Genomic DNA, 18,857 nt, shown 5'->3' with positions numbered 1-18,857 from the left:
TAGTTAGTATTCATGTGTGAAATTGTATGTTATCTGAGTAGGGAAATCTATGTAGTGTGAGCCATTTTGAAGAATGTTGTTAAAAAGGGGGAAATATGTGGGCAACAGATACACTTGATCCTACCTCAAAGATATTGTAAGAACTGCTCTGCAAAGTGAGAATTTAACAGGGCTGTCTTCCAGAGAGCCTACTTAAGTAATTCATAGTATACTCAGCATGTATTTGTATGAATTCATACAACAAATGGAATTCCTCCACCGAGGGAGGAATCGGTGTCTTCAGGGAGCTAAGTGTAAGTAGCTAACAGTGCCATGATAGGGTGCACATAGTTCTTAGAAAATTCTATGTAAAACATTTCACAAAAGACTTGATACTTGAAGCAGGAATTAGCCAGTAAACAAAGGGAAGAGGGTAATTCCAAGCAGTGGGAACATGTTCAGGGTAGAGAAGTATAGGAAAGCATGGACTAATCAAGAAGTCCCCAACAGTTTGACATGGGAGAGGAGTAAGAGAGCTATGTAAGAAATAGTAGTTGTTAAGTCTTGTATGCTATACAAGAGGTTTGAATTTTATTCTTAAGGCATTGGTTAGCCATTGGAAAATAAATTTGTGAATTCTGGAAAAGAAGGATTTTTAAAGTAATTTTAAAATAAAATCTGTGTTTTGTGTGACTTTTAACTTACTGGCATAATGGGGAATGATAGAAGAATAGACAAATATAGACCATATCTTGATGTTTTGATTTGTGTGCATGTGTGTGACACTGATATGTATAATAACAAGTGAATAATCTATATGTATCTGGTTCCAGTGTTTTAGATGTTTCTTTTCTTTATATAAATTTAAAAGGTTTAGTTTGCCATTAGAAAAAAATTGGGCTTATGTAAATAAAAATTTGAAATTAGAAGCATACTTCTTCACAGCCAGATTACCTGGGCTAGAATTCTAGAATTTGTACACTAAGATTCTACCCTTAACAAAGTTAATTTGAGATTGTAACCTTAATTAAAATGGCTGAGTGATTGTATAGAACGTAAAGTTATTTTGTAGAGACTGGTGTACTTTTATTTAAAAACTGAAAAGGATAAAGATGTTTTACTTTTTGCAGTCTTTTGGTCTCACTGAAAAACATTGCAGTCAGAAATATTTCAAGTAGATATTTTTTATCTTACTTTGTAAAAATCCTTTTCTTTATAATAGGAACGTGGACCATCTTCACACTTGCCACCACCTCCAAAGTTGCTTGCACAGCAGGTAAGTTTTAACTAAATGCTTGTTAGTGGTCTGTATGTATTATTCGCCCTATTTGTTTTAATGGAAACGTCCTCTGTGTGTTTCTTATTTATAATTTTTATGAAACAGTTGTTGACTTTACCTTGTAGCTCCTGCACGTCTTCCTCTTTAGCCTGTCCCTCTTCTTCTCAGCTGATGAGCGTATTCCTAATTTTTCTAAGAAAATAAGAAGCAGCTCTTCTTCCCATTTGAGTACCCTTCCTGGTCTGCCTTTTTTCCTGTTGCCCTTGCTTCTGAGGATGACCCTTCTACTTGTTCTCTGGATCCCATCTTCTATCAGTTACCAGTAATATTCTCTCTCATCTTTAAAAAAAAGTCTTAAACACCAACCCTTCTGTAACTCCCACTACACTCCATTTCCCCACAGTTTCCTACCTATATCTCTGTTCCCCTTCATGGCAAAATTGTTTTAGTGAGCTGTTTACACTTACTGGCTTCACTTTCTATCTCATTAACCCTCTCCAGTTATGCTTTCATCTCCCCACTATACCTTTGAAACTGTTATTATCAAGGTTAGTAATGACTGTTCCATCTTGCCAAGTACAGTTCTCTTGTATTCATTTACTTAATCTCAGCAGCAGTTGACATAGTTAATCTCTTCATCCCTCCATCCTTCTTAAAACTTTTTAAAAACTTGCTTTTGAGACATTATACTGTTTTGTTCTCTTTTTAAAATTTATATTCCTTCTGGACCTCCTATACTTAAACCTTTGGGTGTTGGAGGGCTCAGGGCTGTGTTCTCATTTCTTTTTCTAACTATATTCTTTCCCTGGGGTATCATCTGGTGGCACTCAGTAAGTATCTTGAGCCCATAAAGATCTATCCTGACTACGAAAGTCATGTATTCAAAAATTGGCTCAGTATTTCCACTTGGATCTCTGATAGATATCTGACAGTTAATAGTTCAAACCATAACAACCCCCACCCACACTTAGGCAGTTAGGCTACTGTCTTCCCTATCTTAGATAATGACATTGCTGAGGTTAAAACATGGAAGTCACTCTTAAATCTTGCTTCTTTTTTTACCTTACATCCAACCTAATCTATCAGCAAATTGTCACCTCTACCTTTAGAATATATTCCTATACTGAGTACTTGCTGCCACCAGATATATTTCATTTGGACTTAACAGGTCATCTTGTTTTCCTGTCTTGCTGCCTTCTCACCCACTACCTCCACCCTGAATTCTCCTATAGCAGGTATAACTTTAAGTATGTATATATTTATATATCTTATATTACATATGTTTTACATATATATACACACACACATACATACATACACTAGGTCAGTTATTCCTTGCTCAGGTTCTTTTCATGGTCTTTAAAGTTTCTGTTTCCTTTTCTGATTTCATCTACTTTTCTCCCTCTCTGTTCTTGCCACACAAGCTTTATTGCTCTTGTTTTAATTTTACCCTCAAGACATTTTATTTGCTGTTGCCTCTAACCAGAAGACTCTTTCTGAGGTTCTTGCTGTGATCGAGTTCTTTGTTCAGGTATGAACAATGCACAGGCCTTCCCTGTACAGTGACAGTGCACATACCATAACCATCACTGTCCTCTCCACCAGTCATTTTCCTTTTAACCACTGAATGTTCTTTGTAGCACTTCTATACACGTAGAAGCTAAAACTAAAACATCTAGCAGAAAATGTAGAAGAAAGTCTTTATGAACTTGGGCCAACGAAAATGTCTTAGATAAGACAAAAAATGCAAGAATTAGAAAGAAAAAGGAAATCGATCAGTTGGACTTTGAAAAACATCTCTAAGGCAAAGAAAAGGTATCACAGGAAAAATATAAATACATCTGACAAAGAACTTGTATGGGGGTGTGTGTGTGTATTTAAAAGCCCTTACAAGTCAATAATAAGACAAAAAGTCCAACAAAATGATTTGGACATTCACTTCATAAAATAAGGTATACAAATGGTCAGTAAGCACATGAAAAGATGTTCAATATCTTTAGTCAGCAGGAAAATGGAAAGTAAAACTACATTGAAATTTTGTTACACATCCAGAATTTAGAAGGCTGATGACACCAAATATTGGGGAGGATGCAGAGCAGGTGACACCCTCGTATATTGCTCGTGGAGCTGTAAAACCTTGTAATCACTTTAGAAAACAGTTTGGCAGTTTCTTATAAAGTGAAACACATAGTTACTATATGACTTGGCAGTTCCACTCTTAGGTATTCATCTAAGAGGAATGAAAACATACCTTTACACAAAGACTTAGTCATGAATGACCATAGCTGTCTTATTTCCAGTTAAAAAAAACTAGAAGCAATCTGTATGTCCATCCACAGATGAAACAATATGCCTATGATGCCATACTATGCAGCAATAGAATGGAGTAAACTGCTACAGACAGTGACCTCAGAACCATTACCCTGAAGGCAAGAAGCCAGATACAAAACAATATAACTTGATGGTATCCATTTTTGTGAAATTTTAGGAAAGGCAGATTTACTCAATACTGCCAGAAGTAGATTGCTGGTTGCTTGAGGTCAGGGATGCAGGCAGAGGACTGATGAAAATGCTCTATTTGTTGATTGTGGCAGTAGTTACCTTAGTTTATCATTTGTCCAAACTCATCAAACTATACAGTTAAAATATATATATTACATTTTATGTAAATTATACTTCAATGAAGTTGCTTTTTAAAAAATGCTTACTCTGTGAGTTTACAGTGTAAATTAGGTGTGTTTATATAATGACTTTGTTTTTGCAGCTTGTCTTTCAAGCTATAGATGAAGTAACTAAATACCAGAGAGATTAAACAGTTTGCCTAAGACAGCACTGTTAGTAAATGGTAGGGTCTGGATTCATGGTTTGTTTGGGTTTTTTTTTTTTTTTTTTAATAATTTTTTTTTTTTTTTGCGGTATGCGGGCCTCTCACTGCTGTGGCCTCTCCCGTTGCGGAGCACAGGACGCGCAGGCCTAGCGGCCATGGCTCACGGGCTTAGTTGCTCCACGGCATGTGGGATCTTCCCGGACCAGGGCACGAACCCGTGTCCCCTGCATCGGCAGGCGGATTCTCAACCACTGCGCCACCAGGGAAGCCCGGGTTTTTTGTTTTTAGTATTCAGTCCAGTGGTTTCACCATATCATTATTTTCTCTTTTGTAGGGATTCTGACTAATTATATGTCTTTAAAGATTTCTTCACCCTAATACTATTAAAAATCTTTTTTTTTTTTGGCTGCGTTGCTGAGCACAGGCTTCTCATTGCGGTGGCTTCTCTTATTGCAGAGAATGGTCTGTAGGTGCGCTGGCTTCAGTAGTTACAGCACATGGGCTCCGTAGTTGTGGCATGCGGGCCCTAGAGCACGTGTGCTTCAGTAGTTGCCATGTGTGGGCTCATAGCTGCAGCGTGTGGGCTCTAGAGCGCAAGCTCAGTAGCTGTAGCGCATGGGCTTAGTTGCTCCACGGCATGTGGGATCTTCCCAGACCAGGGCTCAAACCTGTGTCCCCTGCATTGGCAGGTGGATTCTTAGCTGCTGTGCCACCACAGAAGTCCCCAAAATCAATATTTTTAAAACAATTTTTGGTTCCTTGATATTGCAGTTCTTCATGTGCTTTTTTTCATCCTGCTTGTCTTTGCAAAGTTGCTGGCATTTTTAGGCTTTGTAGTGATTGTTTTAGAATACGTTAGTTGACAATTAAATCATTAAAATTCAGCCTCTCAGATCATCCTCCCATTCTCCACCACGGGATCTAGATACGCTTTTCTGGATCTTTCAGTTTAAAGATAGAATTCTCTATACCCAAGCTGCTTTTTAGGAATTTCCTCTCCTTTGGCATGTCAGCAGCAGCAGTGTCTCCATGTCCTTCACTTAGCATCTTTGACTGTGTGCTCTTTCCTTGTAACTGTATCTCAATCTTCTCAGGGCTCATGTGGTGCCATGTTGCATCTTTATGGACTTCTTTTCTCCCTCTTTAGGCATTCCATCTCTGGAAGTTTCTGCTAAAGCACTCACATTCTAAATTTCCTTTGTCTCTAAATTTAGATTTTGAAATTAGAAGTTGTGACAACTTCTAATTTTATTCAACAAATACTGAGTGAGCAATAATGTCTGGCACAGTAAATAGGTACACGCTCAGTAAATATTAGATGGCTGGATTAATTATTCTCGAAAATTAACTAGATTTACTATTTTCCCCACATTGTTACTTGTTTGCATTTTAATGTGTATGTTTTTCAGGAAAATTTCTGACACACTGGGGAATTTTGCTCCTGCTCCGTGTCTGTGATATGTCATACTCATCTGATAATTTATCTTATTGTTTCAGCATCCTCCTCCAGACCGACAGGCAGTACCTGGAAGGCCAGGCCCTTTCCCCTCTAAGCAACAGGTCCCGGATGAAGATGAAATATGGAAGCAAAGAAGAAGACAACAGTCAGAACTTTCTGCAGCAGTGGAACGTGCTCGTAAACGGCGTGAAGAGGAAGAGCGAAGAATGGAAGAGCAAAGGAAAGCAGCATGTGCAGAGAAGCTTAAACGATTAGATGAAAAGCTTGGCATAGTGGACAAACAACCCTCTCCAGAGGAAATTAGAGAAAGGGAGCGAGAAAAAGAACGAGAAAAGGAACGGGAACGTGAGAAAGAACTTGAAAAAGAACAAGAACGGGAGCGAGAGAAGGAGCGGGAAAAAGAAAGGGAAAGGCAACAGGAGAAGGAAAAAGAACTGGAGCGAGAGCAGGAAAAACAGAGAGAAATGGAGAAGGAAAGAAAGCAAGAAACAGAGAAAGAACTAGAACGGCAGCAAGAAAAGGAAAAAGAACTGCAGAAGATGAAAGAACAGGAAAAGGAATGTGAGTTGGAGAAGAAAGAAAGGGAGAAAGTGGAGGAAAAAATTGAACACAAAGAACCTACTTTAGAGCCTATGGTAGAAAAACCAGAAAGTGAAAACAGCTGTAATAAAGGTATGATAGTCTTGTTTGTCTTTATATAAGCTTTACAAAAGGCTTCATATTACATGTGGATATTGGATGTTTTTGTATTTTTAAAATATGTAATCCAAATAAAAGTGATTAGTGTTTTTTGGATAAGGTTGAATTTTATTGGATACTTTAAAATTTTTTTTTTTTTTTTTTTTTTTTTTTTTTTTTTTTTTTGTGGTATGCGGGCCTCACTGTTGTGGCCTCTCCCATTGCGGAGCACAGGCTCCGGACGCTCAGGCTCAGCGGCCATGGCCCACGGGCCCAGCCGCTCCGCGGCATGTGGGATCCTCCCGGACCGGGGCACGAACCCGTGTCCCCTGCATCGGCAGGCGGACTCTCAACCACTGTGCCACCAGGGAAGCCCCTTTAAAATGTTTTTTTTTCTGTAATTTTTTTATTATGATAAAATACATGTAACATAAAGTTTAGCATCTTAAACATTTTTAGGTGTACAGTTCAGTGGTATTAAAAACATTCATAATGAACCATCATCCATCTCCAGAACTCTTTTCATCTTCTTTAATTGAAATTCTGTATCCATTAAACAGTAACTCTCCCCAACCCCTCCCTGGATGGTGATTCTGCTTTCTTTCTGTGTGAGTTTGACTATTCTCAGTACCTCATGTAAGTGGAATCATACAGTATTTGTCTCTTTGTAACTGGCTTTTTTCGCTTAGCATAATGTCCTTAAGTTTCGTCCATTGTAGCATATTACAGAATTTCCTTCCTTTTTAAGGCTACTAATCATCATATAAATACACACACACACCACATTTTGCTTACCCAATCTGTTGGTGGACACTTGGGTTGATTCCATGTTTTACCTATTTTAAATAACACTGATGTGACTGTGAGTGTACAGATATCTCTTTGAGACCCTGCTTTCATTTATTTCGAGCATAGGCATACCTCAGAGATGTTGCAGGTTGGGTACCAGATCACTGCAATAAAGCAAGTCACATGAATTTTTTGGTTTCCCAGTACATATAAAAGTTATGTTTATACTATTCTGTAGACTATTAAGTGTGCAGTAGCATTCTGTCTAAAAATATATATATACTGTATGTACAGACCTTAACTTAAAAATACTTCATTGCTAAAAATGCTAACCATCAGTGAGCCTTCAATGAGCCATGATCTTTTTGCTGTGGAGGTGAGGGAGGGTCTTGCCTCAGTGTTGATGGCTGCTGACTGATCAGGGTGGTGGCTGCTGAAGGTGGGGGTGCTGTGGCAATGTCTTAAAATAAGACTACAGTGAAGTTTGCCACATCGATTGACTCTTCCTTTCACAAATGATTTCTTTGTAACATCAGTGCTATTTGATAGCATTTATCCACAGTAGATCTTCTTTCAAAATTGGAGTCAGTCCTCTCAAACCCTGCCAATGCTTCACCAACTAAGTTTATGTAATAATGTTCTAAATCCTTGGTTTGTCATTTCAACAGGCTTCACAGCATCTTCACTAGGAGTAGATTCCATCTCAAGAAACCACTTTCTTTGCTCATCTACTGGAAGCAGCTCCTTATCCATTCAAGTTCTGTTGTAATATTGCGGCAATTTGGTCATATCTCAGGCTCCACTTCTAATTCTAGTTCTCTTGTTTCCACCACATCTGCAGTTACTTCCTCCACTGCAGTGTTGAATACCTCAAACTTATCCAGTACTAAGTTGAATAAAAGTGGCAAAAGGAGGCACCCTTGTCTTATTTCCTGATCCTACAAAAAAAGCTTTGTCTCTCAACATAGAGTGTGGTATTAGCTGTGGGTTTCTCATAAGTGGATTTTATTATGTTGAGGTAGTTTCCTTCTGTTTCTAGTTTGAGTATTTTTATCATAAAAATGTGTTGAATTTTGTCAAATCCTTTTCTGTTTTAATTGTGATGATCATGTGTTATTTTCCCTTCATTCTGTCAGTGTGTAATATATTGATCGATTTTTGTATGTTAAACCATCCTTGCCTCCCAGGAATATATCCCACTTGGTAAATGGTGTATAATACTTTCAGTGTACTGCTAAATTCTGTTTTCTAGTATTGTGTGGAGAATTTTTGCACCAGTGTTCATAAGAGATATTTGTCTGTAGTTTTCTTGTAGTGTTCTTGTTTAGCATTCGTATGAAGGTGATGCTGGCCTTGTAAATGAGTTAGGAAGTGTTCCCTCTTCAATTTTTTGGAAAAGTTTGAGAATAATTGATGTTATTGTTTAAATGTTTGGTGGAATTCGCCAGTGAAGCCATCGGGTCCAGGGCTTTTCTTTGTCGTGAAATTTTTGATTACCAAGTCAGTCTCCTTACTAGTTAAAAGTCTATTCACATTTTCTATTTCTTTGTGACTTAGTTTTGGTAGATTTTTTTGGTTTTAGGAATTTGTACATTTCATCTAGGTTATCCAGTTTGTTGGTGTACAATTGTCCATAATTCTCTCATAATCCTTTTTACTTCTGTAGAATTGGTAGTATTTTCCCCATTTTCATTTCTAATTTTAGTAATTTGAGTCTTCTTTTTTCCTTAGTTCACCCCCCGACCCCAGCTAAAGATTTGTCAATTTTGTTGATCTTGTCAAAGAACCAACTTTTGTTTTCATGGATTTTTCTCTATTTTTCTATTCTCTATTTTCTTGATATCTGCTGTGATTTTTATTTCCTTCTAGTAACCTTGGGTTTAGTTTGTTCTTCTTATTCTCATTCCTTAAGTTGTAACTCTAGGTTATTGATTTGAGAGCTTGCCTGTTTTTTAATGTAAGCATTTATAGCTGTAAATTTCCCTCTTTGCTTTGCTTTTGCTGCATCCCATAAGTTTTGGTATGTTGTGCTTTTGTTTTCATTCATCTCATAGGTGTTTTCCAATTTCTCTTTCTTTTTTGATCTTTTGGCTGTTTAATAGTGTATTGCTTAATTTCCACAGATTTGTGAATTTTTCAGGCTTACTTCTGGTGATTTCTAACTTCATTCCATTGTGGTTAGAGAAAATATTTTATATGATGTCTATCTTTTTAATTCTTGAGAGTTAGTTTGTGGCCTAATGTGATCTGTCCTGGAAGTGTCCCTCGAGAAAAATGTGTATGCTGTTTTTGGGTAGAGTGTTCTCTATATGTCTGTTGGATCTAGTTGGTTTATTAAGTCCTCTTTTTCCTTTTTTATCTTCTGTGTGGCTATTTTAACCATTATTGGGATTGGAATGTTGAAGACTCTATTTTTTTATATATATAAGTTTGTTTATTTTTGGTTGCGTTGGGTCTTCGTTGCTGCACACGGGCTTTCTCTCGTTGCAGCAAGCTTGTGGATACTCTTTGTTGCGGTGCGCAGGTTTCTCACTGTGATGGCTTCTCTTGTTGTGGAGCACAGGCTCTAGGCACATGGACTCAGTAGTTGTGGCTCGCAGGCTCTAGAGCACAGGCTCAGTAGTTGTGGCACGTGGGCTTAGTTGCTCTGCGGCATGCGGGATCTTCCTGGACCAGGGCTCGAAGCTGTGTCCCCTGCACTGGCAGGTGGATTCTTAACCACTGAACAACCAGGGAAGACCGAAGCCTCTAACTATTAATGTGCAACTATTTATCCCCTTAATTCTTGTCAGAATTTTGCTTCATACGTTTTGATGGTCTGTTATTAGGTGTGTAAGTGTTTTATAATTGTTGTATCTTGCAGTATTGAACCTTTTATTAGTATTTAATGACTATCTCTTATAAAACTTCTTTGATTTAAAGTCAGTTTTGTCTCATGTTAGTGTAGCCACCCTGCTCTCTTTTGGTTACTATTTCCGTGGAGTATCTTTGTCCGTCTTTTCATTTTCAATTTATTATTGTATTTGGATCTAAAGTGAGATTATTGTAGATACTGTATAGTTAGATGACCTTTTAATTCTATTTTGTCTGCAAAATTGTATTAGCTTCATAGTTAAGAGATGCTGATTCTTCTCCTACTCTTTTCTGGTTCCAGGACATTTAACTACTAAATAAAATCTCACTTGTTCACATGTGTTAATACCTCTAAAACTTAAGTTGAATAGAGGTTAATGGGAATTTTGGATTGTCATAATTAAATGACTGTACTCAGTTCATAATTTCATATTTGTTTTTCTACCAGTGTGAATAGAAAAGCTTCCATAGGTCATTTATATGCTCACCAGACAGTAATTATGCTTTTTGAAAAAAGCCTTTGCTGGACTTCCCTGGCAGTCCAGTGGTTAAGACTCCACGCTTCTACCTCAGGGGGTGTTGGTTCAACCCCTCATTGGGGAACTAAGATCCTGGAAGCTGCACAGCACTGCCAGAAAGAACCCAGAGCCTTTGCTAGGTATAATCAGCTTTTTTGTTCTTTCCCAACTTGGCTTATAAACTCTAATTAATAAAACTTTGCTCCAAACTTGCTGTAAAATTCAGTCTTAATGAATAGCTTGAGTTAACAGTGATTTAAAATAGAAATAGTTTTATTTCAGTATATTTTCTGTTATGGAAATACTGAAATTTTTTTTACCTCAAAATCCATGCTCTTTCTATAAGACCCTGCTGCTTGAAGTTATAAAGCTGTTTAAAGTTTTGCTTTAAGTTTTTATCTATATTCTGGGTTACCTTCAAACTTGGTCCTTAATGTAACTATAAAAAGAGTAAGAGTGTTTTATCTCAATTTTTTAAAAAAATAATATACAGCCCATGTGGATTATTTGTTTAGTTACCAGGTTTCACAAATTTTTGTATTAAGCAGTCTAGAGATAAGTTGATATTGATAATGGGCTTTTGTTATATATCTTAAGCACTTTGCTCAAAACACTCAAAAAAGGTAAAGTAAAATTTCTCACCACAGAAATGAAAAACATTTGTATACTTTAAAATTGATGAATTCTGAAAGAGAACAACCTTACGGAATCTCATTCACAGTTAATGAGAAAGGATCATGGATTAGAAATAAGGAAATTCATTTTAGTCCTAGTTCTGCCAGTGAATACATGTATTGACCCTGATTAATTAACCATCAGCAGCCACTATATATACGTAATTAATTATGGTTTTGTTTTTAATAATCGTTATTTAGTGATACTTTTATTTTCATTCACATTTTATATGTCCTCTGATGGCAGTTTAATTTTAGTTGGGTTTATCATGAGATATACCCATTTCATTTTTAAATGTTGCACCTACTTGGCTCTCTTTTCTCTCTAATATTTTTTTTTACATTTTTAATATTGAATGTAATACAGACAAAATGTGATTTGTGATTCTTTACTGCGTTTTACCATTGGCATTACATTAGCTTTCCCATTAAAATCCACCCCTAATTCTCTGAGAAAAGAATTTATAATATGCATGGCTTTGTAATTGTGACAAATGGCATTCTCTAGAATGTGTATGGCTCTGGTTTTCTTTGGGATGAGAACTTTTTTTGTGTGGGGGGATGTGTGTGGTTCTCCTTCTCGTGTATCATAATTGATACCCTTTACATAAAATAATGATTTTAAACTCTAATGACAACAGTGATCACCATGTATCTTCAAATATATCACAGAATAATGATTTATATATTTGAAGATAGCTGGTGATCACTCTGTTGTCATCAGACTTAGATTCATTAGTTTTCTTTATAGATAACATCCCCTGATCAAAAAAATTTTTAAGTAAACCAGTGTGTTCTATTTTAAGTATTTATAGGCCATTTGTGTTTTCACCTAAGTCCTAGAGAACCCCAAGTAAATGTTGACAGTAGTGTTAATATTTAGTGAAACAGTGCAAAATAGGTAGTATTTGAAATTGTTTATTATCACAAAATATCAAATACAGACATTTGTATGGTAAAGCATTGGGGCATGTGATTTCTGTCTTAAGAATCCAGCTTTGAGAAAGTCTAGGGTTTTGTTAATCTAATGTTACCTCATTGATGGTTACCAATATTAAAATACAAAAGTGTTTTAGAGTAAGGATCCTTTCTTCCTTGTTAACTTTTTAAATATATCAATCTAATTATTTCACTCCAGTACAAACAACATGTATTTGTCAAGTGTCATTGATGAGTATAATTATCTTTCACCATTTCTTTGGGCAGAGGATGACCCAGTTTTCAGTAGACAAGATAGCAATCGCAGTGAAAAAGAGACCACACAAGCAGCACATGAAACAGAACCAGAATCAGGGTCTCAGCCTCGGCCTGCTATGTTATCTGGCTATTTTAAACAGTTTCAGAAGTCTTTACCACCACGATTCCAGCGGCAGCAGGTAACAATAAAAACATTTTATCTTGTATGTGTGATTTAAAAGGTTTATTGTTCAGTAGTATAAGAAATAATTTGACATAAAACTCAAAATACACAAAGCATACAAATTTTCCCTGAAAAGTTTCCTCCTTTTAAATTAGTAAAGGTTTATTGATAAGGGCTTTACTGTGAAACTTCTGTGTCGTTCCTTTTTTCCATCTGCCTCATTTATAGAAACCATCTTCCTTTCTAGGAAGTGGTTTCTGCAGTATAATTAATGAGTGATTAGTTGCTTAAGTCAAGTGTAAGGCAAAATGTCATAACTTATTCTTTGTTCTTTTGTCTTGCCACCTCTCACTGTCAAATGTGTTTGGAATTCTTTTCCCTCAAGGTTTCAAAAAAGCCTATTTTCTGATTGATTATATTAATTTATCACATGGAACTAAAGTCTCAGATGTGGGGTCCTGCTTTTTTTAGGAACAGATGAAACAGCAGCAGTGGCAGCAGCAGCAGCAGCAAGGTGTACTTCCACAGACGGTTCCTTCACAGCCATCCAGTGGTGCTGTCCCTCCACCACCACACAGACCTCTTTACCAGCCCATGCAGCCTCACCCTCAGCATTTGGCTTCTATGGGTTTTGATCCAAGGTGGCTCATGATGCAGTCATATATGGATCCGCGAATGATATCAGGTAGACCTGCTATGGATATTCCACCCATTCATCCTGGTAAGTTTAAGTTGGCATTGTCTCATGGTTAACGTGCAGTTTTGCAAGTTCAAAGTTTTTCATTTTCCCCACGGTTTTAGTCTTAATTCCTTTGAGAGTTATAATCTAGTAAGAACTTAAATAGGACTTTTTAGTCATAAAATTATGTGTCTTCTCTCAGCACAGAGTAGTTAAATGCCAGGTACTGTACCAACAGTGTGGTAAGACTAAAGAGAAAATATATTTTCTCTCTTACAAATACTATTTTAAAACTTTCAGATGGAAAATTACTATCTTAGTTATAATATCTGTTATTTGCTACATTGTTTTTATTCCGTCAGGTGTTTCAGCATTTGAATTTTGTCCATATATTATATATTACAGCTTTTCAATTTTCTCTATCATTTGCCAGCCTAACACTTGGATTTCCTAATAGGTTAGCTAAAAACAAATAAAATAGCAGTCTTTATCAGAATAAATCCAGATAATCCAGTACCAAGACAGTGTAGAGGAAAATTTAGAGGTGACAAAAATATGATCAAGAATCACATCTTTATTTTAAAATTTACACTGAAAATTTTAAATGTAAGAGGCATAATTTATAGCATGTTGATCAACTAAACTAGATTAATGGGATTTTCTATAGAACATGTTTTTCTGAAAATTTATCACTTGGTATAATTCTCATAATGTTTAACATGCATAGAATCATGGTGCTTGTTATCTGATTTTTATAGGCATTATCTTTTCTTTCCTTTAAAGTTATATAGGCTGTTCTTATGGTTTTGCTTGCTTTGCTTCCTCAATTTTTAAATCTATTTAACAGCAATGATAAAAATCTCATTCACAGAAAAACAATATAATTTTCACTGATTATTTTTTTGAATTAATCAGTTTTACTTGCCAAAAATATTTCTTTGGTTTAAATATAGACTGTCCAAATAGTAATTAAGTAATCACGTAGATTCTACGTCTATAATGATTTTGTTTCCTTCGTTCTCCTACCCCCACCCCCCAATCTTTTTCTGATCTTTTGTATAGGAATGATTCCTCCTAAGCCATTAATGAGAAGAGACCAGATGGAAGGGTCACCGAGCAGCTCTGAGTCATTTGAGCATATAGCTCGCTCTGCAAGAGATCATGCAATTTCCCTCTCTGAGCCTCGTATGATGTGGGGGTCAGATCCCTATCCTCATACTGAGCCTCAGCAGGCCACCACTCCCAAGGCAACAGAAGAACCTGAGGATATAAGGTAATTATTAAAATTATTAGCAGACCAGTAGAATATTGTGGGGAAACAAAAACTGTGTAGTCTCTCTGAAGATCTTTCTGATTTAGGACTGAGCCACCGATCTGATTTTCTCCCATTTTAGTATGCCTTATTTTATTCTAGGACGTATTTTCCTTTTTCTGGCATTTCTGTATTGATTAGGGCATTTTGTAACGTAGTTCTGTACACTTAGTTAAATGTTGAAATTTAGTGGTAGATGTTAAAATTGGCAAGATTCTGCTGTTGATGAGGTACTTGACATGTAATGTGGCTAAAGTGTGGATATAGTTCTTCCACTAACAAGAAATATGGTAGACATTTAATTATCGATATCTTATGGAAGTTTTCTAAGGCTGAGTTAAGGACAAACACTAATTTACAGAGTTACTTTGAAGTATCAGACAATTGGTGATCTCTAACAGTTTACAACATGAAGTAGAACTTCTGCCCTTTTAAGGAGGAGTATATGTTATAGTGTTTTAAAATTCTGATTCAGTGGGAAAGATGGACCTACTCTAGTGTACTCTCGTTATAAGTGGAAATTACTAGTTTCGATGGATTAAAAATTCACATCAGCATGGTCTAAACTTCCTCTTAAGGAATGAGCTTCATTTGTTTTTAATTGTGGGGGTAGAAACATAACATATCTACCCTCCTATCAAAATTTTAAGTGTGTAGTATAATCATAATGTTGTACAACAGATCTCTAGAACTTTTAAGTCTTGCACAACTGAAATTTTTTACCCATTTAATCATACTCATTTCCGCCTTCCTCCTAGTCCCTGGCAATCACACCTTCTGTGTGGATGAGTTTGATTACATTATATAGTATATATAAGTGGGATCATGCAGCATTTGTCCTTCTGTGACTGGTTTATTTCACTTAGTGTAATGTCCTCATCCATGACATAGCATATAGCAGGATTTTCTTTCTTTTTTTTAATACTAAACAACATTCTATTGTGTGCATTTACCACATTTTCTTAAGCCATTCATCTGTCGGTAGGCATTTAGGTTGTTTCTGTTTGTTGGCTATTATGAATAATGTTGCACTCAACTTTTTATAGAGACATAAAGCTCTTTATGATTAGCATCCATTTTTTCTTTTTAAATTAGAGGGGTTATTTTGCTGTACATGTACCTGTGAGAAAGATTTTTGCCTTGATGGCTGTTATTTCTTTGAATTCTCCTTATCATAGGCCTGAAGCCCCATTGGATCAGGAACAGATAACTGCTGCTTATCCAGTAGAACATAGTCAGTTAGAGGCTCATCCAAAAGCAGACTTTGTCAGAGAATCAAGTGAGATAGAAGTACAGAAGTTTTTAAGCAGATCAGTGGAAGACATTAGACCTCATCATACTGACACAAATAATCAGCCTGCTTGTTTTGATGTACCTGATCAAAAGACTGTATCCACTCAAGAAGAGCGAATTTCCGCTGGAGAAAGTCAGCCTGCCCGGAAAAGAAGTGTTTCCCATGGATCTAACCATACTCAAAAATCAGAGGAGCAGAGAAATGAGCCATCTGCAAGCATTCCTAAAGTAACTAGCAGATGCACTGATTCAAAAGAACCAGCAGAAAGACCAGAGGAAAAGCCAAAAAAAGAGGGCTTTATACGATCTTCTGAAGGACCAAAACCTGAAAAACTGTATAAATCTAAATCGGAAACTCGTTGGGGCCCAAGGCCTAGCTCCAACAGAAGAGAAGAAGGTAATGATAGGCCTGTGAGAAGATCAGGTCCTATTAAAAAACCTATACTTAGAGATATGAAAGAAGAACGAGAGCAAAGGAAGGAGAAAGAAGGAGAAAAGGGAGAAAAGGTCACCGAAAAAATGGCAAAACCTGAAAAGACAGAAAAGAAAGAGCCTCTTCCTCCACCCCCACCACCTGTGGCACCGCTTCAGCCACAGTCGGTTCCACTGCCACCTCAACCAGAACCAGAGAAATTTCCTTCAGTAGAAACTTCACCTTCAACTTTGGTGCAAAAGCCACCTCAAGATACCGAGAAGCCTTTGGAACCTGTAAGTAGTATTGAGGTAGAGCCTGCAGCTAAAACTGTAAACCAGCAAACTGTCACAGCACCCACAGTCAAGGAAGAAAAGCAACCTGAGAAAGTCATCAGCAAAGACCTTGTTACAGAGAGGTCTCGACCAGATTTAAGACCAATAGCTAAGAAAGAATCAACTTTACCCCCTAGGGCCTATTGGAAAGAAGCTAGAGATAGAGATTGGTTTCCAGATCAAGGGTACAGAGGTCGAGGCCGAGGTGAATATTATTCCAGAGGGCGAAGCTATAGAGGCTCTTATGGAGGGCGTGGCCGGGGTGGTAGAGGGCACGCTCGAGACTATCCTCAGTATAGAGACAGTAAGCCACGAGCAGAGCATGTGCCCCCAGGGCCCCTCAGACAGCGAGAAGAAAGTGAAACACGAAGTGAGAGCTCTGATTTTGAAGTAGTTCCCAAAAGAAGAAGACAGCGAGGTTCAGAGACTGACACAGACAGTGAAATTCATGAAAGTGCAAGTGACAAGGATAGTTTAAGCAAAGGTAAACTTCCCAAAAGAGAGGAACGGTCTGAAAACAAAAAACCTGTAAAGCCTCCATCTTCTTTCAAGCCTGAAAATCATGTCCGAATAGATAGTAGACCTCTAGAAAAACCTTTTGTAAGGGATGATGATAAATCTAAACCAGGCTTCCTTCCTAAAGGAGAGCCTACAAGGCGAGGCAGAGGGGGAACATTCAGACGTGGTGGAAGGGATCCTGGAGGTCGCCCATCACGCCCTTCCACTTTACGAAGACCTGCTTATCGGGACAATCAGTGGAACCCAAGGCAGGTAGAAGCTCCTAAACCAGATGATGGAGAGCCACCAAGAAGACATGAGCAGTTTATTCCTATGCCAGCAGATAAACGGCCTCCAAAATTTGAGCGAAAATTTGACCCAGCTAGAGAGAGGCCCCGAAGGCAGCGTCCTACCCGACCACCAAGGCAAGATAAACCTCCCCGATTTAGACGGCTAAGAGAGAGGGAGGCTGCTTCAAAAACCAATGAGGTGGCAGTGCCCACAAATGGCACAGTTAGTAATGTGGTTCAAGAACCGGTTAATACTGCTGGGGATGTTTCTGGGAATAAGACACCAGACTTATCTAATCAGAACTCTTCAGATCAGGCAAATGAAGAATGGGAAACAGCTTCTGAAAGCAGTGATTTCAATGAGAGGCGTGAAAGGGATGAAAAAAAAAATGCTGATTTGAATGCACAAGTGGTTGTAAAGGCTGGAGAGAATGTTTTACCTCCAAAAAGGGAAATTGCAAAGAGAAGTTTTTCTAGCCAGAGACCTGGCATAGATCGCCAGAATCGGCGTGGCAACAATGGTCCACCCAAATCCGGAAGGAATTTCTCAGGTCCTAGGAATGAAAGGAGAAGTGGCCCACCATCAAAAAGTGGAAAACGAGGGTGAGTATTTTGTGTTAGATATAATTACTTATGCACCTTCTCTTTTTTTTTTGGCCGCCATGTGGCTTTTGGGATCTTAGTTCCCTGACCAGGGATTGAATCTGGGCCCTCAGCAGTGAAAGCACAGAGTCCTAACCACTGGACCCACCAGGGAATTCCCTACCTTTGCACCTTTAGCAAAGCTAAAAGTATACTTCTTGATTGAACTGTTCAAAGGAGCTAGTCTATAGAGGACCAAGACATTCTTCTCTTAGAATTTTTTTTCTATTCTAAAAGTGTAAGTGTGCTTGAGAAAGAGGTTAGTGTGTCTCAGGAGTCTTTGCCTATTGTTACATTACATTTCCCAAAAGAGTCCTGTTAGGAATTTGTAGGTTTGGGAGAATCTACACACTTAGGGCAGGACCTATACAGTATCTTCCATTTGGTAAATCACCTTACTGATGATGAGCATCCTGCCTTTCTTTCTTGGTTTCTCTTTGGAAAACTGGTGCTCACAGGTGTCCTCTGGGACTTAAATTAATATGTTGTAACCATATACAGTCACTCTGTACTGGTTTCTAGAGAGTGAATTTTGAAACTTAAATTATATTCCTCACTCAAGTTGCAAACCTACAATAAATGATCCAGCTTAGAGAGAGGCCTAGAAAGTCCTGCCCAACCACCAAGGCCACCAGTAACATAAATACCATGTCATTGGTGGTGTTTTTAAAAGAATTTTTCTCAACTATGCCAAACTTGGCCTGTTTTTTTAAATATTAAAATGTTGGTTATAGTAAATTATTATTATTTTTAGTGTTAGGAAACATTATAAAGTAGCGTTATTTCTAGGTTTTGTTTGTTTGTTTGTCTTTTTGTTGTTTTTTTTTTTGCGGTACGCCGGCCTCTCACTGTTGTGGCCTCTCCCATTGCGGAGCACAGGCTCCGGACGCGCAGGCTCAGCGGCCATGGCTCATGGGCCCAGCTGCTCCGCAGCATGCGGGATCCTCCCGGACCGGGGGCATGAACCCGTGTCCCCTGCA

General features: G+C 37.7%; 1 protein-coding gene across 16 annotated transcripts in view; it reads left to right on the top strand.

Moving 5' to 3' along the window:
- Positions 1-18,857, top strand: part of PRRC2C (proline rich coiled-coil 2C) — a 98,000-nt gene that overhangs the window by 41,906 nt on the left and 37,237 nt on the right. For all 16 annotated transcript variants that reach the window (XM_059079342.2, XM_059079386.2, XM_059079438.2 and 13 more), the window contains 6 exons: positions 1,202-1,255; positions 5,583-6,216; positions 12,263-12,432; positions 12,888-13,137; positions 14,158-14,368; positions 15,586-17,838. In XM_059079342.2, coding sequence (XP_058935325.1) covers positions 1,202-1,255; positions 5,583-6,216; positions 12,263-12,432; positions 12,888-13,137; positions 14,158-14,368; positions 15,586-17,838 — 3,572 coding nt within the window. The remainder of the gene's footprint in view (positions 1-1,201; positions 1,256-5,582; positions 6,217-12,262; positions 12,433-12,887; positions 13,138-14,157; positions 14,369-15,585; positions 17,839-18,857) is intronic.

The sequence above is a fragment of the Kogia breviceps genome, chromosome 1, assembly GCF_026419965.1.
Source record: "Kogia breviceps isolate mKogBre1 chromosome 1, mKogBre1 haplotype 1, whole genome shotgun sequence".
In the NCBI taxonomy this organism is placed as follows: Eukaryota; Metazoa; Chordata; class Mammalia; order Artiodactyla; family Physeteridae; genus Kogia; species Kogia breviceps.
The sequence above is the reverse complement of the archived record's forward strand: the minus strand, read 5'-3'. Positions and strand labels throughout refer to the sequence as shown.